This window comes from Ammospiza caudacuta, chromosome 4 (assembly GCF_027887145.1).
Source record: "Ammospiza caudacuta isolate bAmmCau1 chromosome 4, bAmmCau1.pri, whole genome shotgun sequence".
Lineage (NCBI taxonomy): Eukaryota > Metazoa > Chordata > Aves > Passeriformes > Passerellidae > Ammospiza > Ammospiza caudacuta.
The window spans coordinates 70720474-70746385 of NC_080596.1; the positions used below are offsets into that span (position 1 = coordinate 70720474).

The 25912-nt window shown below is 49.2% G+C and overlaps 1 protein-coding gene across 1 annotated transcript in view; it reads right to left on the reverse strand.

Annotated features, from left to right (window-relative positions):
* Positions 1–945: 945 nt before the first annotated feature.
* The window catches only part of LOC131557000 (GDNF family receptor alpha-4), a 71804-nt gene continuing 46837 nt past the window's right edge, over positions 946–25912 (reverse strand). Inside the window, exons 2-8 of the mRNA XM_058803989.1 lie at positions 16886–17164; positions 13803–13883; positions 10148–10493; positions 7226–7335; positions 5598–5732; positions 5225–5382; positions 946–2585 (exon numbers count right to left, since the gene is read on the reverse strand). Coding sequence (XP_058659972.1) covers positions 2439–2585; positions 5225–5382; positions 5598–5732; positions 7226–7335; positions 10148–10493; positions 13803–13883; positions 16886–17164 — 1256 coding nt within the window. The 3' untranslated portion in view covers positions 946–2438. The remainder of the gene's footprint in view (positions 2586–5224; positions 5383–5597; positions 5733–7225; positions 7336–10147; positions 10494–13802; positions 13884–16885; positions 17165–25912) is intronic.

The following is a 25912-nucleotide window of genomic DNA, read 5'->3' on the forward strand; positions in this document are numbered from 1 at the left end:
AGAAGGAAATGGCAAAGTGGCATTTCACCATGTGAGAGACACGGGAGTGGGTGCTCCCGGGAAGGAGCTGACATTTGCATCCCCACCCTGTGCAGATGCTGAGCCTGGGCACGACTGAAAGCTGCTGGAGACTGCTTTGATTGTGGAAAGCAGAGCATGACTACAGGACTGGAAAGGAACGGGGCAGAAGGGTGCAATTCCCAGCATGACCTCGTGGTGCTGAGGTAGTTCCTTGCCTTGGAGGGCTGAGCAGTCAGGGTTTCACCCCTCTCCACTGCAGCTGAGAGGGCACAAGCTTTGTGTCACTTGGCCTCTCAGGAGACACTGTTGTTCTGGGCAAAGGGGAGACCTTCACAGCAGCTCTGTGCATGTCTGGGGTCACTTTGAAAGGATTTCCTGCCTGCAGCTCTCCCTCCTGGTCTGCTTTCCTGGTCACAGTGAGCCTCTTGGCCATGAAGTTCTCACACACAGCCTTTGGCTCAGGGTGTGACTTTCACCCTGCACACAAGCCCTGGAGCTTGGTGTCTCCTTTGCACAGCCCTGAAAATCAGGTGCTACAGCCCTGAGCACCTCAGGGAGCAGCACTGCGGACAGGATGCAGCAGGAGGAGAATTTCTGCTCATGTCAGACACATCCACAGGTGTTCAGCTGAAAACCAGAGTGGTTTCTTGTTGGAGCAAGAGCCAAGGAAGTTGCTGCAGTTTCTTAGAAAATCCGAAGCAATAAGCAATGGGAGAGGTTTTGCAGGAAATGGGACTACAAAGCAATGGACTTTGCTGTGTCAGATGCTTCCTAAGCCTTTCCATGCATTCAAATGCCAAGGAATTAATGATATTTATTATAGGAATAAATGGACTGCTGCAAAGGCCAGACCTAAACACACTCAGGGGATTCTGGGGCTATTGCTCTTCCTCCCATGGCACTCAGCCTGGGTAAGCATTTATCCTGGGAAACCTTCTCACTCTTCCTTACCATCTTCTTTCCTGGCTTTAGTAAAGGGCTCAGCCCCCCAGGAGGGCACTGGGACTCCTCAGCTCACCTCCTCAGGAAAGATGGGATGCTCAGGTAGCCCAGGGTGACACACCTGCATAAAGGTGCCCCAGGACACCAGAGAGACATTGATCCTCACTTTCCTCCCCTGGGCTCTGGCTGTGGCTCAGAAGAAAAGGTCACTTCAGCATCCCTTCCTTAAATGACATCCTCACTGAAAAAACAGGAACAGGCAAGAGGCAAAGCCCTTGGCCTGCTCACCTCGACACTGGGGGTTGCCTCTGCCAGTTTTCCAAGGAGGGGAAACTATAGCAATCCAGTCCCTACCCATTATATAATTCATGACTGGCCTTTCTTGGCTGGGTATTTCTGTCTTCAGGGTGGTTTCTAGCAAACCCCTCCTATCCTATCTCTTCCCAGGAAAACAAATGAAATCCCATGGCTGGAGACCCTGTGCCAGTGAGACCAGAGGATGAGCAGGTGAGAGTGGGATGTGTTGGGCTCAGGTAAAACCCTGCCCATGGGCTCACACATTGGCCCCTGATGGAGAAAGGGTAGCTTGGAGTGGGACAATATTGGCCTCTGGTTGTTTGGATGTGGCAAAAATGCCCCAAAACACTGAACAGGACCAGTGGATAGAGGTGTTTGGGTTGGGACACAAAAAATTCAGCCATAAACAAAATGCAACACACATGTTTCTTCCTGAATACCATCAATACAGGACACAGGTTTCCCCAAGAGGGAGGGCCCGAGGGGAGGTGACACTGGGACGTGGATGCTGGTTGCACTCTGGCCATGGTTTTGAGAGGGTGGATAATCCCTGCCAGCCAGTTCAGAGTGTGGTTACTTGGCCCTCCCCAGAGGTGCTTCAGGCTCCTCTCCAGTGAACAAAACCAACCACCTTCCCACCAGTCTTCTGGTTTCTTCAGTTTGAGGGAACCAGGTGTGCTGTCCTTCAGGTCCTGAGGAACCGTGTAGACAGTCTGAACTCCCCATGTCCTGTCAGGAGCCCCTCAGGGTGGGCTTCAGGAAACCTCCTCACAGGTCATCCAGTCACCCATCCGTCAAAAGTCTTTCCCCTCTTGGCTGGGGCAGGAAAAAGCATTTCCTTTGCAGCTCTCATTTCTTGGATCATGTCTCTGCTTCACCTTTTCCAAGGGAATTGTCCATGGCTTCAGGCCTATCCATAGAGAGCTGGAGAAACAACAACCAAGCTGTGGTGTGGAAAGGTGGCCAGGACCAGGAATGAGCTGGTTGTCAACAACGCTGATCATATAAAATCAAATAAACTGGCAGACAGGTGAGGAGGAGGAAGGGATGCCTAAACACTCACCTCACCTTCCCTTCCCCTCCCTTCTCCTGCTCTCCTCCTGAAAAAGTTACTGGTCTGGTTGTTGAGCACAGAAACCAACACAGATCGAGTTTCTCAGGGTGAGTGCCAGCCCTCCTCACATCACGGGGAGGCTGAGCACAGCAGGGGCCAGGAGGAGCCACATCTGCAGCAGAGAGGCCGCCCAGCACGGAGGGGCTGCTGGGCTGGAGGTGCCTGAGGACAAACGAGTGGAGCCACGCAGGAGCCTCTCCTCTCCAGCCACCTGAGGAGAAAGGAGACAGCGTGGGGTGAGCTCTGTGCCTCATCATGGAATCATGAAATGGTTTGGCTTGGAAGGGCCCTTAAAGACAATCCAATTCCAACCCCCTGCCCTGGGACCTTCCACCGTCCCAGGTTGTCCCAAGCTCTGTCCAGCCTGGCCTGGAACAGCTTCCCAGGACAGCCACAGCTTCTCTGGGCATTCTGTGCTAGGACCTCCCCTTCCTCACAGCCAAGAATTCAGTCCCAGTATCCCATCTAACCCTGCCCTCTGGCAGTGGGAAGCCATTCCCCTTGTCCTAGCATTCCAGCCCTTGTCCCCAGTCCCTCTCCAGCTCTCTTGGAGCCCCTTCCGGCCCTGGAAGGCCACAATTATGTCGCCCTGAAGCTTCTCCTCTCCAGACTGAACAATTCCAATTCTCCATTTTTCCTCACAGGAGAGGGGCTCCATGTCTCTAATCAAACTGGTGTCCCTCCTTGGTGCCTCAGAGGATTTGGGGCTCAGGGGCTGTGCAGCCCCAGGTATGTGCATGTGTAGAGGGGCCAGTGCTAATTTCAGCACCCAAACTCTGGCCTGGAGGTCAGCACAGCTCTCCAGCTGTTGGTGGTGCCACAGCAGCAGAGCCATTTGTGGGCACAGCACTTGTTTGGACACTGGCTGGAGGTGTCTGAGTGAGGTGGGTGCCTGGATGCCCTCTCAGGTCAGTGGCCATCCACGTATCTTATGGAGCCACTGCTGGCCACTGGCTTGACCTTAAAGGTGGATGTGGAATATACCTCCATGGTGCTGGGAGACCTTTCACCAGCTTTCCCCTCTCCAGAGGTGCTAACCTCATTAAAAGTTGAACAGGATCTGGATTTGAAGCTGAGTCCAAAGTCAAGACCCAAATCTCTGGTTTCCAGCAGGGACCACACTCCAGCAGCCCGCACACCCCAGAGGAAGGATGTGCTGCTGCCACGAGGAGTTTGGAGATGTGGCAGGGCCATCCTCCACTGCAGCTGCTTTTTCCAGCTTCCCACTTGCTGTTGGGAGTACTGTCCTGGTCACAGACAGTTCACAGCTTCTCCTTCACTTCCAGGATGAAGTTCTCAGTGCCAGGTCTGGACCTGAGGCCACTACTTCGATTTTCTAAGATTTGAGGAGCACCAGCTGGAGGGAAAGCCTCCAGATCTGTTGGGTGCCAAGCTTTTGGCCTGGTGAAGGTGTCCCTGTGCCCTGCAACAGTGCCACCAGTGCCCTGGAGAGCAGTGAGGAAACCTGAGGCCACTCTACTCCACCTCCCAACCTGCTGCTGATTGATGCAAGATGATCCCCAGCTGGGGAATAACGTGCAGTGACTCCATGATTCAGAAGGCTGAGCAATTGCTTTATTAAGCTATACTAAATTATATTAGTACATACTATATATATATACTATATATTTACTACATACTATACTATACTAAACTAATACTAAACTACACTAAAGAAAAATCCACGACTCCTTACAGACAGTCACGACACAGCTTTGACCTAATTGGTCAATCAATCAAAACAACCTTCACCAGCATCCAATTAACAAATCACTTTGCGTAAACAATCTCCATAACACATTCCCTGTGTGCCAAACAACAGGAGCAGCAAATACAGATAAGAATTGTTTTCTCTTCTTTCTCTGAGCTCTCTCACTGCCTTCCCCAGGGAAATCCTGGGGAGTTTGTGCCTGCTGCTCTCTGTGAAGAGAGCTGTGGCCACAGCCACTCTGTGAAAACAGGGTGCAGAGGGGTGAATTGGGCTTTTTCCCAGCAAAAGAAACACTGATTAGCCTTAAAATAACCCACACTTGGAAGTTCTGAAGGTATCAGTCAGCCCAGTGCAAAGCTCAGTCCTTGGAGTCTAGTTAAAACTGACAGCTTCTGTAACCTGAATGTTCAGCAAATCAGGGTCACTGTTAATTATTCAGTAGGAAAATAATTGAATCTGAAAATTACTCTAGCATGGCAAGTCAAGGTCATTTGCTTTTATTTGAAAATAAAATATTTAATGTCTATCACAGCCATCATCAGTAAATGAACATGTTATTTGTTTTAAAATAATTTCAATTTAATATTATTTTGATAGTAATAATTTACTGATGATCAGAACCTTTCCTTTCAAATTCTCCAATGCTTAGCAAACCTTTAACCTCTGCATTATGACCTCTAGAACCCTCATCTAACAAAGAGGAACTTGTGTCCTGGGAAGTTGAAATGCTCATCTGAAGCTGAACTGATGCCATGAAGGACAGTGAGGAGCCAAACCAGTGATTCTGGGTGAAAACCCCATGGATTTCCCAGTACTTCAAATGAAACATAGGGAAGGGAAGGGAAGGGAAGGGAAGGGAAGGGAAGGGAAGGGAAGGGAAGGGAAGGGAAGGGAAGGGAAGGGAAGGGAAGGGAAGGGAAGGGAAGGGAAGGGAAGGGAAGGGAAGGGAAGGGAAGGGAAGGGAAGGGAAGGGAAGGGAAGGGAAGGGAAGGGAAATCAGGCCTCCAGGAGATGGAGGGTAGGTTGGATGCCTGCATGTGACTGAAATGACACAGGTGCAAGAAGGATTGAGGTGAGGACACTGCAGGAGGCACAGACATGGCTGATCATATCCCTGGGCCAGGCCTGCCCTCTCCTACCTTGGTGGGCTGGAGGTGCTCCAAGCTGTTCTCTCTGAGGGTCGCCACAGCTCTGTTGGCATTTCTGTCCTGCTTGTACATCTGTGTGGTGGGGGGAATGGACGGGGCCACGGCTGTGTTCAGGTGAGTCCCATTGCCAAAGGCCTGAATGGCATTTTCTTGGTGTGGGAAAGATGGAGAAAAGGTTTGTCAGAGCAGGGGGAAGCCTCCCTTTCCCAGCCTCTTTCTCTGCATCACCCGAAGGGATGCCTGAGGCTCTGCAGAGCTCCTTGGTTGGTAACACAGGGAGCTGGACAGCCACAGACCCCGGAGCACATGACATCTCCCTGTCCCCATGCCCAAACCCCCCCCAGTGTGCAGCAGTGGTGCTTACGGAGGCAGATGTTGTTGGTGAAGAGGTGCAGGAAGCTCTGGCACTCGTCCTGCCGGTTCCCGCTGGCGTTGCAGGTGCACCAGGGAGCGATGCTGGACGTGGAGTTGTCAATGTAGTTGGGGGTGATGGGGCTGCCTGCCGGGACAGACGGACAATGTTACTGCAGGGCAGGGACATCCCCTGGGGCTGCTCTCCTGGGTGACTCTGCCTCAGCCAAGCCCCTCCATGACAGCAGCAAAACCCTTCAGGTGGTGCTGTCATAGCTCTGGTTTGCTTCCAGGGGAGAGAAGAGGGGCACTCACAACCCTTTTGGTCACAACACCATCACCAAAGCCTTTGGTCAATTCAAAAGTGCTATCAGTCCAAGGAATGGGCAGTTTCTGGGAATTCAGGTTCCCTAATTACATTCAGAGAATAATGGAATGGTTTGGGTTACAAGGCACCTTAAATCCCATCCAGTGCCACCCTGCCATGGCAGGGACACCTCCCACTGTCCCAGGCTGCTCCAAGCCCTGTCCAGCCTGGTCTGGGGCACTGCCAGGGATCCAGGGGCAGCCACAGCTGCTCTGGGCACCCTGTGCCAGGGCCTCAGCACCCTCCCAGCCAGGAATTCCTTCCCAATATCCCATCTGATCCTGCCCTCTGGCACTGGGAATCCATTCTCCTTGTCCTGGCACTCCAGGCTCCTGCCCTAAGTCCCTCTCCAGCTCTCTTGGAGCCACTTTAGGCCCTGGGGGTGGGGCTCTAAGGTCTTCTTGAAGCCCTTTATTCTCCAGGCTGGGCATTCAAAAACTGCATGTGAATGTGTATAAAGGTTTTCATGCTGTCATTGAAAAAGCCAATTTCAATCTCCAGAATGAAAGATTAAAACAGAATGAAATGTTGGCCCAAAAATGTCAGTCTGTCTCATCTGTCAGGACAGATCTGGTCCAAAGGCCACTTGCACTTCTCTTTGGACTCTTGTCTGTGCCCATGCCAACTGCTGCCAGCTGGGCTCTGCAGCATCTGAAACCCTCATCTAACACCCTTTGAAGTTGGCAGAATGGCAGTGCATGGTGATTTCCAGTGGCATCACTGGTGATGGCATCAGGGAATCCCTGGCAGAGCAGACACCCTGGGATAGCCCATCTATTTCCACCAGAGAGAGATGCTCTAATCTGTCAGTAGCCCATGGTTTTTCTCCCTCCACTGCAGCCATCCTAAAGTTACCCCATACCCATGGCTTAGTCATGCCACTGAAGGGACAAAGACCAGCACCACGTTGGATGTGGCATGGAGAAATTTGGTCTGGTGAAAGGTGTCCCTGCCAATGGCACAGGGCTGGAATGAGATGGGCTTTACAGGTCCCTTCCAGCCTCAACCATTCCATGACTCTGTGATGTCCTGGAGAGCTCAGCTCTCCACCTTACTGTCCTCATAGCCAGAGTAAGAGGAGACATTTCCCTCCCAGGGGAGAGGTTTCCCACCCAGGGGAGATGTTTCCCTCCCAGAGGACAGGTTTCCCCCCCACAGGAGACATTTCCCTCCTAGGGGAGAGGTTTCCCTCCCAGAGAAGATGTTTCCCCCCCGGAGGAGAAGTTTCCCCCCCAGAGAAGAGGTCTCCCCTCCAGAGGAGAGAGAATGCTCACCGATGATGCCGGTGTAGGCCAGCAGGCAGGCGGCGTAGCTGTCCCTGCGGCAGCCGCTGGCGGCCTGAGGGGACGGCTGGCAGTTGAACTGGAACTCTGCGTAGCGCGACCTGACGGAGCCAGAGCACAAACGGGACATGTTACTACAGCTGTGGGAAAGGGGATGGAACAGCACACTCACGGTGTTCACAGAGGGGAACATGTTTGCAAAATGCTGCTGTAGGTGTTCTTCAAGCAGTTGGAACAGATGTCCTTTTACAATCTCCTGCCTATGCCATCTAACCCAGGAGGAGGTTTTGAACAGGTTCTGCAGCCAATGTTTTACAGGCTTCCTCCAGGACTGCAACATAAGTCCAGTGTTGGAAGAAATGTTTGCTTTCTGTTGTGTGAGATTGGTTTTTGAGGAAAGAGCTGTTGCCAGGAAGGAGATCAGTCTGTGCTGCCATTTTCTATCTTTTGGGTAATAACTTTGCCTAAAGACCCCAGCTTTCATTTTTAGTCTGATTGGATGAAAGAGAGAATTGCTCTGGTCCAATTTCTTTCTCTAAAGACTCTGAATACAGCTGAGATCACCTCAGATCAAAGGAAATGTCCAGAGGTTCAGACACAAGATGTCCTACCCATGGCCAGGGCTGCTGCCCATCCTCTGCTGCAGATGCCCATTCTCAGGAGAAGGACTCTCTGGAGCCTGTGGAGCAGGCAAATCATTCTGCCAACCAGGTATGTGCCACCAAACTCTTTAGGCATGAGTCAGCTCTTGGCACATGGTGGTGTTGGAGATCTGAGGCATCAACACAGGGCTTTTAGGGAGGACACAGAAACAGCTGGAGACCCAGATCCATCTCAACATTCGTTCTGTGGCCAGGCAGGAAGGGATTTCACGTGGCATCTGAGCTGCTTAGGAAACCTCAAGCAAGCACCAGCACTGACAACCCCTGAAGGGAGGGTTCTTTAGGTGACAGCCTGCACTGTCTGAGCTGAGAACTCAAATGTTTACCCTGCCTGGGCAATCTCAGAAAAACTGAGCATGTTGCTTCTCCCAGACATCCTGTCTTTTCCAGACACATTGCTCTTGCTTCTGGTCAGTGTCAGCATTCCAGTTTGCACTTTCCAGCCCACTTCTCCCCTACACCCTTCTTTTTTTCTCATCTTTGTTCCCATGTTTGCCTCTTATCAACCCTTTCCTTCTGTAACATGGACAGGCAAAATCTTCTTTCCCAAAACTTGCTGCATTGTTTGGAGATTTAGAGAAGGGAGATAATGACTGCAGATTTTATATAATCCATATTAGTAGAACCCAGCCCTCTGAGCTGGGAAGTTCAAAGGGCTAGAGCTGTGCAGGAGTGACAGGGTGAGACTTGGAGTGCTTCACTTTATGATTTATTCCTGGCTCTCCTTGTGGATTCTGCACTGCTGGCTTTGACCAGGTCACATGTCAACCTCTTGCTCCCTCTGTGTCTCTAGAGGATATTTTATATTATGTATTCAGAGACCAAGGGACCCGATAATTAACAGCTGTGCTGCTTGCAGGAAATACATTCCAGTCTCCTGGGGAATAACACTCTCCCCTTTGAACCTCTTCCTCCCCACTGGGCCCTCTTGTCATGTTAGGGAGAAGGCAGAACCCATCCATTTGGGATTCCCTGGGTAGCCAGGGGACAATATCTGAGCAGGGCCTGGTCAACCCAGGGGCTTTGCATCTCCCTCAGTCTGCTTCTGCACAGGTCAGTCCTTCTCCTGCCTCCATGTTTCTGGGGTGTAGACTGCTGAGGGTATTTGTACTTTCATGCTTCCAAGAGGATGCTGCTGCACTCACCTTCCTTTGTGAAAATACATAATATTTTTATTGTAATTAAAAGATACTGTGCTGGTAGGGGATGGCTGCTGGAAGTTCAGCTCAGGAAGTCCCAAACCCCACAGCAATTAGAGACTGAGACAATACAGGGAGGTGTGTCCTACACTTGTTCTTGTGCTCTTCCCCAGGTGTCTGCTCACAGCCCAGCTGTACACAGGGCACTGGGCGGGGCCCCCATGGTGCTGTTTTTGCCTTACATCTCTCACTGCCAGCTGGGCTCTGCTCCCAAGAGCTCTGTGTGCATTAACCTTCTGGAATATCGAAGACTTTCTGAGCAACAGGGAGGGGAAAATAGTGCAGATGAAGGAAAAGTGCTGAAGGGGTTCTGCTGTCAGTGTGCACATGGGATGGATCTGTGTGTGTGTGATTGGGGGTGGAAGGCAACAGAGGAGCAAACCAGGCTGGCCACAGACTGTGCTGTGGACCTGGAATGACATCAGGACTCTGAGACTCCTGGTGCAATCACCAAAACATAGAATCACAGAATCACAAATGGTTTGGGCTAGAAAAGACCTAAAAATCATCTCATTCCACCCACTGCTGTGGCAGGGACACCTTCCACTATCCCAGGCTGCTCGCAGTTGAAGGGTGTATTTTTTACGTATATAGATTAATTTTTCTAATTAAACAGGCAAACAAACATGGTTTTAAGGCCTTCACAAGTGCCTGTGGCTGTGAGGATACCTTGGGTGCTCCTTGAGGATGCTCTGGGCTGGGGAAGAGGAGCAGTGAGGGAGATGGATTGGTGACAGTGGCTGTAAGGACCCCTCCCCCATACTCCTGCTTAGCCTGCACCTTCCTGGAACTGTTCCCATAACAGGTCTTTCTTCTAGAACCAAAGCAAAAAATCCACAGAAAATGTCTAAACAGCTTCAGGGTGATCATCTCCCATCTCCTTCTGTCTGTGAGCAGGTTCTGTGGGATACAGGGACAGGGCCCAGCATAGCACGGCCCATCATGGCCGTGTGGGACAGGGCCCCAGGAGCACCTGTGGTGGCACAGGGCTGTAACCAGGCCCTGGCCAAGGGAGAGTTCTCCATGGAGACAGCCCTGTGTGTGAGCCTCACCTGCAGACGTAGTTGTCCCGGCAGGAGTCCAGAGGTGCCAGGCAGTTGGGCTTGTCCTTGGACTCGTAGGAGCAGGCTGGGACGATGGTCTGGCGCCGGCGCTCGGCGCAGGCCGTGTCCTCGCAGGGGCAGAAGAGCAGCTCGTGCGTGTACTCGGGGGGCACGCGGTCGAAGAACTTGCGCAGGGCCTTGTGGCACTTGGAGCGGTTGCAGGTGTCGGCCCGTGCCAGGCGGCGGATGCAGAAGGAGACGTACTCCGTGCGCAGCCGCTGGCACATCTCGTCCACGTTGCAGGCCTTGGCGGCATCCAGGCACCGGTTCACCTGTGTCACCTCATTCTCAGAGCCTGCGGGGTGGTGGGACACGGTGAGGTGGCTCTGTGCCAACCTCCCCACCAGCAGCACTGCCCCTGAGGCCTTCATCCCCCTGCTCCCATCCATGGCCACCTGGTGACACCACATGTGCATCACCACATCACACCCCAGGAAGGCCACGGCCAGGGTGAAGTCCAGGTTTGCTCTGAGGGTCCTGGTAGGACCAAATCCCCTCTCCACACTCATCTTTTCCCAGGAAGTGCCACACTCACATACCAGACTGCACCCCCCCAGAGCTCACTTTACCAAGCTCATATCTTTAATAAAATGAATTTTGCTTTAATCTGGGCATCTGGTAACACTTTACTAATGGAGATTAACCAGCCTGAGGCCTGAAAGACAGCAGGCATTAGAAAGTGCATCTACTTATGGCTATGAGTGCATCCATCAAGTATTGGGAGTCTACGAATGGACCTTCTTGTTTCTACAAGTTGCTCAAGATCAAAGACTGAGTCTCTGCTACATGGGTGGTCTGCACTGATTCCTGGCACCTCAGCCTCACTGCCCTGGACAGAGAGTTTCTCCTGGCCTCTGAACGGTCATGTTTGGCTTTGGAGCAGCTGTTTTTTCACCCCAGGATCTGCCCAGTTAAGGGAGACCTGTTTGGGTCGCAGTGTGCCCCATCCAGACCAGTCTGAGCCAGTACCCCCTGTCCCCAGCAGTGACAGTGCCTTCACAGAGCAGGATCAGAGGTACCATCCAGCCTTGTGCCCCTGGGCACAACCTGATGCTGCCTGCACGTGAGTGCACGTGGGTCTCTCCCCACACCCTCACTTACATCAGCAAAATCACTCTGCATGTCCACCCTCCTAAACAAGAGGAGAAAGAATGTCCCAGTCTGGGTGGGAGAGCAGAGATGTGCTGTGGGATGCAGGGAAAGTGGAGGAAATCTGCAGTAAGGGGAAAGGTCAGGAAAATAAAGCAAAAACTATAGTGATGGATGAGAAAAACAGTGTCTTCAGTGGGAAAGTAGGAATCTCATGAGTTTATGTGCCAACAGCCTTCTCTGTAAAAACAGGGAAAAGGAAGAGGAAAAGGCATTTGTCCAACACTGGATGTAGGGCTGCTTCAAAGGTGGATGGGACTCTGTTTTATAGAGGGGAAAAATGCTACAGGGTCCCTGGCAGGAGTCAGTGGGAACAGCAGAATGTGTCTGATCGGACAGATAAAACAAGGGTCCTTCAAGCTTGAGAGAGAAAATGAATCTGAAGCTGGTTTTCACCTTTCTGAATTAAAATCATGACCAGCAGCACACCAGAAGGACTTTCTCCCCAGCGCAGAAAGATTTTTCCATTGAGGAAAAATCCCCAGAATGATAAATTTCCAATGCAGAGTCAAGCCCTATCTTTGACTGGGAGTTAAAACCAGCCAGTCACTGCTGACAAGTGTTAAAACATTGACAATCGCCCTGAGCCCTTCAGAGCTGGCTGCCCTCCTTTATTTCCCTGACTTTATCAGATGCTCCTTCTCCCACCATTTATTTTTTCCTTCCTGTTGCCCCCTGTTGCTTACAGTGAGCTGGAAGTCAAATTCCAAGTTTTTCAGGTATTTTATGGTGGGTGAAAATTTTGCTTGTTGTGATCCCTTCACTAAATAGTTACCTTTAAAACCCAGAGATGAATATTTTCAGAGCATCAGTTTATGCTGGGAAGCTGCCAGCTAACGTGTAGGAAACAGTTACTTGGAAGGGTTTCATTACCCATTCAGCCAATAAATCACAGGGAACATGTTGGATTTTCTCCTCTTCCCACGCAACACCAGCAGATGTGCTTTTTAAATCACTGCTACAATTAGAGTGGAGGGATATGGTTCCATTTGTACAGTTTTAGTAGCGGCCATATATTGTTTATAAAAAATTTAGTTTAATATACCTGTTGTTCAATTGGCCTATGGTCACAGGGGTGTCATGTTTCAACAAGTTCTTGAGATTTCTTTTTGGTAGATTTGAAAGAGGGTCCTTTGGCAGTGTTGACCATATGACCCTGGACACTGGACAGGCAGAGGGCAGCAGGTTGTAATTGATGTAATAGAAGATATTGATTAGTATGGATAAGGACAAAAAGGCTAAGAAATTTCATGTCCCTAAGTGGATGCCAAGTCCTCTGACGAATCCCTGCTGCTCGGGGCCCATTTGCTTTGCTGCACAATCTATTTCAGTTTGCTTTAAAAACCTGAGAGTGTGTTAACCCTGCATAAAATCCCCATCCCTTGATTTCCCCATGCTCTGAAGCTTGCTGGAACTCAGCAGAAGGGGGAAAATTCCAGTAAAGAAAACCATGATCCAGAAAAAAAATTCCCTGTCCAGGCACCAGTCTGCCAGGTGGAGTCAGTGAGAGCGAGGTCAGGGAGCACCTCCCATCCTCTCTGCTCCCCTTGTCCAGGCTGATGGGTTAATTTGCTGCAGGACACTTTCACCCAGCAAGTGCCTGGCCATGGTGGGGACTGCAGGCATTGACCAACTGCAGGGACATGCAGCTCCTTCCTCGCCTGGGTGCACTCCAGCTGTGGATGTCACCCTAGAGCAAGGCACACATTTGGAAAAGCTGTTTGGGCACATCTGCCAGGGACACAGGAGGAGCACATTACCTGTTCCCAGACAGGTAGTTTGGTAAAATACCCACTCTTGGAAAGCTTCCCCATGGCTGTGGAGCACTGACTGGTTGTGGTGGCAGCTGTGTCCTTGGTGATGGATGGGTTATTGGCAGCCACACCGACCTCTGAACTGCTGAGCCCTCGGGGAGTTAAAAGGTGTCAGACTGCTCTGCTCAGCCATTAACAGGGTTAGATGTACAGCAGAACACAGTTCTGGGTCCTGAGGTTGCCCTCAGGGCAGGTGGTTAAAGGCTGTGGCTGGGATCAACACACAGGTTGAGTTATCAACCTCTTTTCCTGCAGAGTTTGATCCTTGACTGATGTGGAAGCACCTTCTCAAACTAACGACGCCCAAGCAGCTCCTGTCTGCATGGAACAGATCATCCACCTGCTATGGAGAATGAGTGTGCCTGGGATGGGTCATTGGAAGGGGTTTTTGTATCACATCCCTAAGTCCCAGTCTTTCATGGTACAGACATGAAACAGCCCAAAGACAAAAATCACAAGCAGCTTTTCCCAGAGCATGTAACAGTTTAGCAAAGGAATCAGAGGCACCTTCTTGGAAAAAACAACTGCTAGACCTGAACCATGCAATGCTCACAAAGAACTTCCCTGCCTGCAGCCCTTGATCCCCAGCCAGGGCCCTCTCTGTCTGCACAGAGGTGTCAGAGCATTTCCCACGCACCTACCTGCAGTGATGGAGGCCAGCCGGACGTAATCAAAGCCCCTGATGAACGGCTCGTAAGGGGAGCTCTCCAGGACATTCATGCCTGAGGGGAAGAGAGAAGCTGGTGAGAAGGCAGATGAGGCTCCTGAGGGATGGCTGAGATGCACAAAGTTCCACATCTGCAGTGAGATATTGTTTGGTGGGTGCAAGGGGATGCTCTAAAGGCCACGAGTAAATGGACACTCGGAGCCATAGGAACAGGTGTGTGGACACATCCTTGGAGAAGGGAATAGAATGGAACTGGCTTTAAAAATGTATCTCCATTTTGGAGTGGGGCAGCCTGTCAGGAACTGTTGAGTTCTGTAGCTCATGCTCTGGGGCACACGGCAGGGATTGCCAGAGAGGACACCAGACTGTAGCACAGGCTCCTGCTCATGGGCAGAGCTCAAATCACCAGCTCCCTACACACACAGGGTTTCCATCACCATTACTGCAGTTTCTTCTATGTCCCTCCCTGGGTCAAAGGTCCTCACCTCTTTTTAGGACACAGACAGGGCTGTGCACAGGATTATGTGGGTGATGACACACTCCATCTTTACTGTCACCTCTCCCTTTCTCCTTGCCAACAGCCTTTTCTCACTTAGCACGAAGCTAATGACCCACAGCTCCCGCAGAAACTTCCTCTAGTTGTTTTTAAGTCTCTGGGAGCCTGATTTTATTCAACTGGTGCTTCCCTTTCATCTGTGCAATGGTCTGTAATGCCCCATCATCCTGATGGATACCATGGAATATTACTGAAGCAAACAGCTCAGTATCTGTTGGTTTTTTATTAGACATTTAGATGGATGTGGACAGCAGCAGCAGATGTACTGTCTGGGATAAAAGGACTATCCAACCCCATGCTCTGGGCATGGGCTGACCTCCAGCTGCAGCCAGAGGCAGCAAGAAATGGCTCCCAGGGTCCACAACCCTGTGCAATCACCACAGCACATTACAAGGCAGCTTTACACCTTCATTGAAATATCTTGTATCGTTACTGACTAGAGAGGGGCCCATTTGTATTTTCCAGCATAGCAGTTTTATGTCCTGATGATAAAGCACCTTATCAGAGAGTTGTTATCGGGTTGTCATCATGTTATTGTGTCTCTAAGTGGGAAGGTGGCTAAACACGGCATGCTCAAGAGAAGCTGAGTAAATAGTGTGCTTTGTAAATTCCCTGAGCACGCACTTCCACAATTGTTTTTGCAAGAGGGCTTATAGGAAGCTTTTTGCAGCCTCCTGGGTATGTCTGATTGAGAACAAAGCTCTACATGGACCGTGTGGATTGGCTTCCTTTCTCAGTCAATTAAACATGTGTAAGGACTCTGAAACATGGGACTGCTACGAAATATATCTCCCTGGGGAAATTAAGGCAAGGAAATCAAAAGTTTGGTGTGCGAATCTGCATTGCAAATGAAGTCAGTTGTTTGAAAAAGTGTGGTGCTCAGGACATGACAGGGAGAAGTGGAGTAGAGCTGTTGTCAGCCTCCAAGAGCAGCCCTCTCCCAGTCATTTCCAAGGTGGAAATCCCAAGGAACTGGGCAGGGAGTCCATCCAGCACCCAACTGGTGTTCTGCATCTGATGACCCAGAGCTGGCCCCTGCCTGCTCTCAGCACTCCTTGCCAGCCTCTCTCTTCTCTTCCCTCTAGAGGAAGGTGTCTCTCCCTGCCCATGGCAGGGCCTTGGAACTTTCAGGGTCTTTCAGGTCCCTTCCAACATAAACCATTGTGTGTCCCAGAGCTGGAAACCCTCATGACAGCACTGCCCTACACAGCCATGTCACAGGTGACCTGTTTCCAAGTTTGAGCCACAAATGTCAGATGGGAAGGAGCTGTAACACCACCTACTGAGATGAATGGAGAAATTGGATTGCCACCTCTTCCCCAGACTTCCCTTCAATGGAAACAAATCTGGCACATAATTATGGGAAAGGCCAGATACTGGAGTGTGCTCAGGTCTTGTATTTGCCCAGTCAGTTCATAGCACCATGCTCTGCACCCTGCAAGCTGTGGCACCTGGAAGCTTCCCAGGAATTTGATCAACCAGTTTCCATCCTGGCAATCCTGTGCACTGCAGAATCCATCCCCTTTGTTTTGCTTGGCCTTTTGGCCTGTGGTTTCACCCCTGCACTTTTCCTTTCAGGTTTCAGTTAGCAGTGTTTTATTAGTCTACTTCACAGCCCATGGCTGGAAGGGTCTGTTTTATTCTCCATTTTAATTTTCATGGTGCATAAAATACTCACCAGCCTGACAAGGAAGAATTATGGTTACTGAGGTGCAATTTTATGGTGACTCTTAAAAAAGTCAAAATCCAAACTTATTGAATACTGGCTCTGGGAACACTTTAAGTTCCAACTTGATGTCACCAGCCCCAAATCTTCACTAACACAAAGACACTGGTACACTTGAGACATTCTAAGAGTGATTTTTTTGAAGCTCGTGCTGTTTTTCCTCAATGCCTGTGTTTTATGTTGTGTTTCTATAAAATCTACAGTGTTTATGGTCTTGGTTAACATACTTAGATACAAAATATGCTGTGCATTTCTCCAGCAAAAGATCTCAATGTATATTGGGAATGTCATAAAAGAGAGGTTGGGTTAAAAAAAGAAAAGGAAGGAGGCATCTCAGGTTTTCAGTAGTGCTTTCTCCAAATGTCAATACCATGGGGATCAATAGGATAATCAAATCTCTTGAGTTGGAAGGGCCCCACAGGGACCCTCAACTCCAATTCCTGTCCCTACCAGACACCTCAACAATCCCACTCTGTGCCTGAGAGTGTTATTCAAATGGTCCTGGATCTCTGGCAGCCTTTGGACCATGCCATTCCCTAGGGAGCCTGGGCAGTGTCTGACCACCCTCTGGGGGAAGAGCCTTTCCTGATACCCAACCTAACCCCCTCCAACACAGCTTCATGCTGCTCCCTCCAAGATCAGCACGTCTTGAGACAGAACAGGATCATGCAGGGGTATTCTGCAGCAACCTCAGAGATGGAGAGCTCTGTAGAACAGCCCATGAACAATTCCCTTTTACAAAGATGATAAGAAAGGAGCGCACCGTCCCACTGACCTTCCATCAGCGTGTGGTGGATGCTCCAGTAGACACTGAGGCAGTGCTTCTCCTTCTTCATGCCGCGCTTGCACTTGCAGCCGTAGAGCTGGCTGGAGAGCAGGGCGCTGACGGTGCTGCGGCACTGGCTCTTGGCGTCGGGGCCCAGCTTGTTGGCGCCGTTGCCCGCGATGCACTGGCGCAGCGTGCGGAACTTGGCGCTGCACACGGGGTCCGTGGTGCACGCCTCGCCCGCCTGCAGGCAGTCCCTGCTGGGGCCCGCGGCCGCTGCCATGCCTGCTGCAAGGGAAGGGGAGGGATGGTCAGTGCCACGGAGCAGCCCCGCGGGAAATGGCCCGTGTCCCCTGCAGCTGAAGGACCCCTGGTCCTCAGATTAGGCTTATCCCCAAGCAAGGCAGTCCTATCCAGATAACTCAGTCCCTCTTGGAGACAGAGTGCCCAAATACCCATGCTGCTCGAAGCTGTGGCTACCTTTGGCAAGCTAAGTGGATTTCAGCTCTTTAGTGATTATCAGCTCTCTTAGGATTTCAGCTCTTGCTTGCCAAAAGCACCAGAGGGCTAGGGGTGGAAGCAGACAAGAGAGAGAGGAGAAGGAGAAGTCCTGGTGTTCCACAGCAATGGTTTATTGTGGGGGTCTGTGAAGGGTTCCAGCGACGGCTCTTCTTCTCCTGAATGGGCTAAATAAAACAGCCCCTTTTTATAGGGTATAGGGAGATCCAAACTTGTACAGTACTAGGGGTTAGGGGAAAGTGACCTATGGGGTTACAGAGATAAGCTAGGGTTCGAGAGGCGGAAGACAGGAGCTTATTTTGCTGTCTCGTCATGACTCAGCAATTCCTACTGTTAAGTCTTGGCCTGCCATGGGGCCCTAGCCAACTCCATGGAGCCTGCTACACGCAGTCACCTTCTTCTAGGGGGCCCAGAGAAGGTGTGCATGCCCTGTTCCTGAGAGTGTTCAGGGCCAGGCTGGATGGAGCTCTGAGCAACTGGGATAGTGGGAGGGGTCCCTGCCCATGGCAGGGGGGTGAACCAGATGAGCTTTGAGGTCCTTTCCAACCCAAATCATGCCATGGTTCTATGACAGGATCAGCCTGGTAGCAGGATTATAAGAGACAGAAACTTGACCAGTTCCTGGTGGTTGATTTTTCCTTCTTGGAGAACAAAAATATTTTCAAATCCTTTCTTTCCCAGCTCTCTATCTCATTTCTGCCCTCCAAAGTTAACAGAAGCCCTATGTTACAGAGACCCTGGCCTCTGCTCCTTGAATATGGTTTAACTGTGCCTATACCTTCGGAGTTATAAATGGCTCTGTGTGGGTGTTTTGACATGTAGTCAGCCCACATATATCCCAGGAGTTGGCCCTTGTTCACTGTCACCGTCTCCCCAGGACTCCCACTGTTTCTGTCTTGGCTTTTTCCAAGCTTTTGTAAATTGTCTTCAAAGTTCCTTTACCAACACAAAATGCTGTGTTCTCCATTTGGAGAGTCCAAAGTATGGGAGGAAGATGGCATTGCTACACCTTCACCAATAAATTAGCTCATCAGGGCTCAGTGGTGCTGTGCCTCAGTGCCAGGAGCAGACCAATCCCGTGTTATTTATTGCTCCTCCTCACTGAAGCAGGCTGGACACATCCAGGCTGGCTCCTGGGATGTGCTCAGCCCAAGGCTCGTGGCTGCATTGCTGCTCCTGGCAAAGGGCAGGGTCAGCCGTGCTCAGATGAGGCTGTGTGGCACCAGGTGGCACCGAGGGGACTGGTGTGATGGTCTGGAGCATTTGGCATAGGACAAGCAGGACTGCTCCACAGCTTGGGAGAGTGAGGAAGAGGCAAACCTGGTTTATGGAAGGGGAGAATCAGTTCCAGTGCCTGTACAGTAATTTTGGATCCTGCTGTACTATCAAAACAGAAACTGCTGTCATGACCTTGAAGGAGAACTTCTCCAATACTTCCCAAAGGAAGTCTCTGTCTCTAACATAACTTGTGTTCTCTTTGGGTAGAAACCAGAAGGGGAAGGACAGAAAAGACCATCTGCTTTTTGATTCCCTCCAGTGTCTGCTCCTGGTGAGACCCAGTTTGGACAATATTAGAAAATCCTGCTTCCTGAGAAAAATGTGAGTCCCTGATCTCCATCTCTGAGGGCTTCATGAAATCTCTGCTTTCTCCAAGACTCTACAGATCTCTTCATAAAGTCTCCTTTTCTGCCTTCCAACTGCTACCTCTCCTTAATTTCTGCACCTCCCAGTTGAGCACTTGAGCCCAGGATATCCATTTCTGTTCCCTCAGCAGTCACAGTGTGTTTGCTGCGAAGGAGCTGCCTCTGTTGCTCTTGATTAGAGTAGAAAGTAGCAGCTGGAGTTCAGATACTTCAATTATGTTTATTACAAACTTTGGGTGAACCCACTAGGAGGTTTCCTCCTGAAGTATCCCAGTGGAATCTCAAATGAAAAACCTTTTATCTAACTGCAGACTATTTCAAAGTGCCTCATGGCCAATGCCAAGCTTTCAGGTATTTCAAATCTCACACTATCTCAAATTTGAGTTCTCCTGCCCCTGATTTATTCATAGACCTAGTTTATTTAGCACTCAAGGCTTGTTTGGATCTGCCAAATGTGGAGAGAGATATTATTTCCAACATGTGGGAAAGTCTGCCTTGGGCTATCATATACTGAAGAACTTCGAACACAAGGAACCAGTTTCCTTGAAATATCATTTGGGCAATTTGCACATTCACTGAGATCCATAAAATGAGCTAGAGAACATGTCTGGGAAAAAATACTTCACTTATTTTAGTCTGGCTTTTTCCAAAGGGTCTCCTCTGAATGAGGATAAAGCCCAGCAGGCTGTATTCCAGAAGAGATGACTTTGTCAGTGTCCTGTCAGCTGCTAGAAAAGTAGGTTAAAATAGAAATTATGACCTTCCTTCCCTTTCTCCGCTACATGAATTGCAGAAGATACTCCCCAGGATGGTTATAAACACAACCAGCCTGTAAAAGCTGTAAAACACTTTGGGATCTCACTTTAATAAATCAAGCAGATTGACCATTTGAGAAATTTTCCTGCAAAATTTTAAGTAAATATATCCTCAAACCAAGCCTTGCTTCATAGAACAAAGGCCAGGGGTGAATATTTACAGCCCATACCCACAGCATAAAACACCTCCATTCAGACTTTATGACAGGGGTGCTTGAGGCCACTTGCAGTGTCATGAATGACCCGTTCCGTAATTGTGTCACTTAAAAACCAAATCATTCAGGGGCTTTTATTGTTAGCAGAGTCTTTGCAACTGAGACAACATAACACCACGTTTTTCTCCTCACACTGCCCCTGAGAGAGTAATTTTATGCAACATTAAGACAGCACCTCTTAGGGAAAAAGATAAATCTCCATGACTTATAAAATTGATAGTGCTTCCTAACAGGCAGGGACAAGAGCAATATTAAGTCTTCTCTCCCAAAGATGGAGTGGCCTTTCTGGTTTTGCCTTCAGAAATAGCTCCTGGCAGGCTCTGTGCCACGGGATTTTCCTCCTCCTTGGCTAACCAGGGAATTGGGATATGCACGGAGCTCTGCATGGCTTGGGCTCTCTGAGTCTCTGCTTGTCTAATAGCAGCCCTTCCAGCTCCCTCTGCTCCCTTTAAAAAGCCATTTGTCTGGAGTTTTATTTCTCACTCCCTGCTAATTTCACGCTGTTTACGGTGGGCAGATGGAGTAATGAGTTTATTTTCACATCCTGTTTGTAGCTGTGCTCCACATCTGTTTCTGCTCACTCTTATCTCAGTGCCATTCACCCAGAGCTACTCCTCAAGTGTGGGAGTAAGAGAAAATCCTGTCTCTTCCCATTTTAACAGACCCTCAGCTCCTCTCAGATAGGTGTCTCAAAGTGCACTTTGCTGACCAAGCAGGTCTGACTCTCCTCCAAGGACATAATTTCCTTTCTCAAGGAAGTGCAGCTGTGTCTGGGGTACAGAAGTGTGAAGGTGATTCTGTGAGGGCTGGAAATAGTGAATAAAATGCCTGGAGAGCACCATGGAGTCCTGTCTCTCTCCCTTTCTTACTCAGCTTGGGCTTTAGATGTTTTAGCAGGAACCACACCAGTTCCACTGGGGGCCTTGGGATGCATCTCCCTTCTCTCCCCTCCAGTTTATATATTAATTCAGTGGGAATCTTTTTACACTCCTCATTTGAAGGGTTGGAGAATGTCTGGAAAAGGACAATGAACCTGGGGAAGGGTCTAGACAGCAAGTCCTATGAAGAGCAGCTGAGAGAACTGGGAAAGGGGCTCAGTCTGGAGAAAGGGGGATCAGGGATGTCTTGAAGAAATATTTCTAGTATTTCCCAACTATCCATAAACCAATAGTCATGCATGAATGGGCCCAGGTGGCTAATGCAGGTGGCCCCTGCTAAACCTTGTTTAAATTCTGTTTTCATGTAATGATTTTATAGCCAATTGCTCAGGATCACAAGGAACAAACTCTAGTATGCAGCTCAAATATAATTTCCCATTTGCTGCTGAAATACCTGCAGAGCAGCCCCAGTGAATAGGTCTGCCATACCTATGCTCCTTCCCCAGCCTGCTTGAGAACAGCCCTCCCATGAGATCCCACACACCTTGTCCAGAACTCAGAGCTGTCACCTGGGTTTTATAGAGCCCAGAAACCTCCTCTGGGATGCTGCTCTCCACACAAGGGGAAGTTTCCTTCCCTTCCACCTGTCTTGCCCCGATCTCAGTGCAGGTTCCATGCTCCAACACCTCTCTGAGGGCTGCCCCAGTGTTTCCTGTGTTAACTCAGAGCAGCTCACCTGAGGAGGACACCACCACTCCCTGCTGACAGTCCTCTGTGGACTTTGATGGTTTTACCAACATAGCACACACATAATGGAATCCCATACTGCAAATGGATCTTCTCCTAGTGATCCTTCCCAGCCAGCACTGGGGTGGTGGAATTTGCTGAGAATATCTCAGGAATGCAGGGTCTGAGCAAATAAAGCAATACTGGAAAGTTCAGGCCAATAACGTGCTGCATGTCCTGATCAGGCATTAAAAATGTGCTGCCTGATCCTCTGTCCCTCCAGCTCTGACCCTTCACCCCTTCTCTCCACGTTATGAGCAATCTTTTGTCTGTGTTTGATCTGTGCCTCCACACAGGACTTTACAGGCACTGAGGAGATACAAATAACCACAGCAACACCCACTGAATATTTCCTTCTGCTCTGATGGCTGATCCATGTAGGAGATAACCACTCACTGTATGGAGACTCAAACCCAAAGAAAACATTTCTCTCATCTGCCTGGCTGTTTATCACAGATTTATACATGACACCCAGATACCATGACAAGTTGTATCATGTCTCCATTACCCTTAAGGAGAACAGAATTCATCATGAAAGCCTTCATGATGACTTGGGGTAAAGTCTCCCTAGATATCATTGCTCCCCTACACTAACACATCCTTTTTGACAAGGCTTCAGCCTTTGTTTTCTAAAGATGCCTCTGGAATGCCCCATCCTGCTGGACTGACTCAGCCAGACTAACCACCAAATCAGCTATAAACAACATTCTTATGAAAGGAGGATGAAATGCAGATCATCACGCTCAGTGCATGACCTGGTTGCAAATAGTTGTGTATCTATTTTAAATAAGTTTAATCCATCAGAGCAGGAAGAAGTCTTAAAACTTTTGTGGATCCATGAAGTCCCAAAGTGGGTACAGGCTATTCTGCAATACTGGGAGTCTGAAACACAGACCACACAACCAGCTGCAAGTTTTGGCAGAGAAAATGATCCGTGACATTCATTCCTTGCTGAAATCTGGGGACACCATGATATTGGTGTATTGGGAAGCTTCAGTCCTGGATTTCTGCTGGAACAGAGGCTCTTCTCACACTCCCAAAGCTAGGCAGCATACCAGACAGGGTGACTGGGGTTTGTGATCACCAGGGACTCAACACTGGTGCATTGTATCCCACAGTTATCCCATCCTGTTGGATAACTGGTGGTCTCTGGATATCAGCTCCTTGTATGCCAAGGTGAGAGAACATCTAGCAGATGTTCTCAGAGCAGTAAGGACAATTGAGGTTTCAAGGGCCAGAGGTGATCTTTAAGTACTTACATTAGATATATAAGACCTCAAGTTCCACTTAAATTTGACTTTAAAGTGTCCTGGCCCATGGTAAAGACATAAAGATTCTCTGCTGAGGCAGAGCAAAACAAGCCTAGAACCAGGAGACAGCTCCTTTTTTGGTCTAACTCTGCCGGGGTCTGCTCAGTCACATCACCTTGTGATCTTTCCCACCTCTGACCTGCCATGCTCCCCATCCAGAGATCTCCCCCTGTGCTGAGCAGGGCTCACATATGTCCCTGTTCACCTGAGAAATGACAGTGAACAAGAAGTTTATTCCCTTGTCCTTCTGTGGCCTCAAGTCTAATATTGGACCTGCACACAGAATCATGGAACCATTTAGGTTGGAGAAGCCCTTTCAGGTCACCAAGTTCAACCATTCCCCCTGCACTGCCCATGTCCCCAAGTGCCAGATCCACAGGGCTTTGAAACCTCATCAAACTCTTTGCATCTTCTCCTTTTATGAGCAAAAATCCTTCTCATGTTGCAGTTGATGCTCATCTGCCACTAAAGCAGCATTCAGGAGTCATCAGCCACAGAGTCTGAAGTAACTGAGCTCCTCAAACATCACTTGGTTTTGTACATGTATTTTTATTTCTCTATCTGTGCATCAAGATCAGCTCAGCTTCCCAGTCCAGGTTTGGACAAGCAAGGCAGCCTAATAGTCATCTTTCTGAGCAAAATTTCAGCTAACAACACCCAGTGCCTTAAAGGCAGTCTGCTTAAGTCCAGCAGAGTGAAATCCAGATCTTTCTCAGTGCCTGTAATGGTTTTATACACATAGAGAATTAAATATCTGAGATTTTTTTTAACTCCCTTAGCTCCACTTTGCTTCAAATCATTTGACTGAACAGTTCTGGCATTCACCAACTCCTCAAAATCTTGCAAAGTCCCATTAATTAACTGTGCACTGATGTAAAAAATGGCCACTTCTGGAAGCCCATATGTGCCACATAAAGGTTTATTGTTTCCTACGGGGTAACATAATATGAGTGTCTCTAATAATGCAGCCTCAGTGCCATGGATGGTCCCACAGGTCCACCACACCTGACCCAGCCTCAATGGTTTTTGTCTCCAAGGTAGAAACTACTGACACATTTCACACAAATCTATTTCTTCCATCCCTGTGCACTGGTGGCCACTGCAATGGATTTTCATGGTCTCACAGATTCTGAAGAATCCCTCAGGCCTGTAGCCCTGACACTGCTAATCCTTGCACCTGTGCTCTGTGCTCTCAGTGACAGAAAGCTCTGGTCTGGATTGATATGCAGCTCCCAAGCCTCCTGCCAGTGGCACTGCTAAAAGCTTTCTGCAGTGCCTTCTCCTTTGCTATGGCTCCCAGAAGTTTATTCCCAATGAAGTTTGAGATGAGAGAAATCTCTTCCATCAGATTTCCATGGCCTGTGCAGTTCTCCACCAGCACTCAAGAATGATGCTCAAACACTCCCAGGACAGCAGTGCCTGCTCTCAGCTCTTGTTTTCCTGGTTTACACTGCCCAAACTGCATGGATGCAGCTGGAAAATTAAAGCTGAACACCTTCCTATCTTCTCACAGCTGAATTTTTTTTTGAGATCCATTTCTCCTACCTGAATATTTTTCTTTAGCAGCTCCTGCAGCAAAGGCATCCCTCTGTACATGAAGGTGCATTTTCCAGAGTGGTTGAGAAAACAATTCCACCATAGTGCCCAGGAGTTCTGTCACACTGTCTGAGTCATTCACAGAGGGATTTACTGGCCAAGTGGTTGATCTTGAGGTGAAATATTCAAGATCAGGTTGGACAGGGCTCTGAGCAGTGTGATCTAGTGCAAGATGTCCCTGCTCATTGCAGGGGGCTGTACAGACAACCTTTAAAGATCTCTTCAGAACCCAAACTATTCTCTAATTCTCTGGCACAGCTTGCCCAAACTCAGGTGCTTGCTTTCCTCTCTTTGGCTGGCAAAACTCCCTGTCCACTCTGGCACTCCTCTTTCACTTGGAATCCTGAATAACAGCCCAGAAAGAACAGAGCTCATTTAATTCCAGGAGCCAAACCCTGCAAATCTTTCTTAGCTGTCAAAGCAGCATTTCTGTACTCACATGGCTTTGGCCAGAGTCTGTGTATACGTCAATTCACTTCCACTTTCTCCCAAATACCCCACATTTCTCATTTCAAATTAGATTTCTTTTGCCATGCCCTATTTTTTGACCCTTCTGCTGCCCTCTCCCCTACTCCCCAGTCTATGTGGACTGCAATGTCCTCATTTCCTTTAAATAATTCTTGCATTTTCCTATCGAAAACCATAGGAGCAAGTTAAAAACCAGAGGGAAATTTTTATAAGGAACATGTCCCATCAGGGGCATTGGAAATGCAGATTTACAAAGTCTTCTTAGGGCAATTTGCAAAGACCCAAGAGGGGCAGATCACAGGATGAAGAAACCCCATATCTCCAGCTATTGTCTTCAAAGTACCTCCCTTGGTACACAAAGGAAAACATTTTCTCTGAATATTCCTATTGAGTTGTTCAGGATCTAATCTCCATCTGAGGGACTTGTGCTTCTTTCCTGCTGCTCCCAGGGGCAGGCATATTGCACTGACTTCTATTTTGAAAAACTGTGTTCAGTGTTTGCAGATAGTCCCTTAACTTCTGCCTCATGAGCAGAGCAGCATTTCTGGAGGCTGAAGCACTGAGGTTCAGGATCTGACAGCACAGATTTCTGTGCCCTGCTCACCAGTGCTATTAAAGACATCTCAACACTGTTTTATTTTCTCTTTTCCCCCTGGTCTACACTTCCTTGCAGTGTATCACTTTCCAGATATCATCCAGTCATTCACATCTTTTCCCACTCACAAGAGTCTCTCATCTGCTGTAGTCTCTGGCTGCAGCCCAGGGAGGAGCTGTTGACCAAAAAAGAGTTGCTGGAGTGAGGCTGA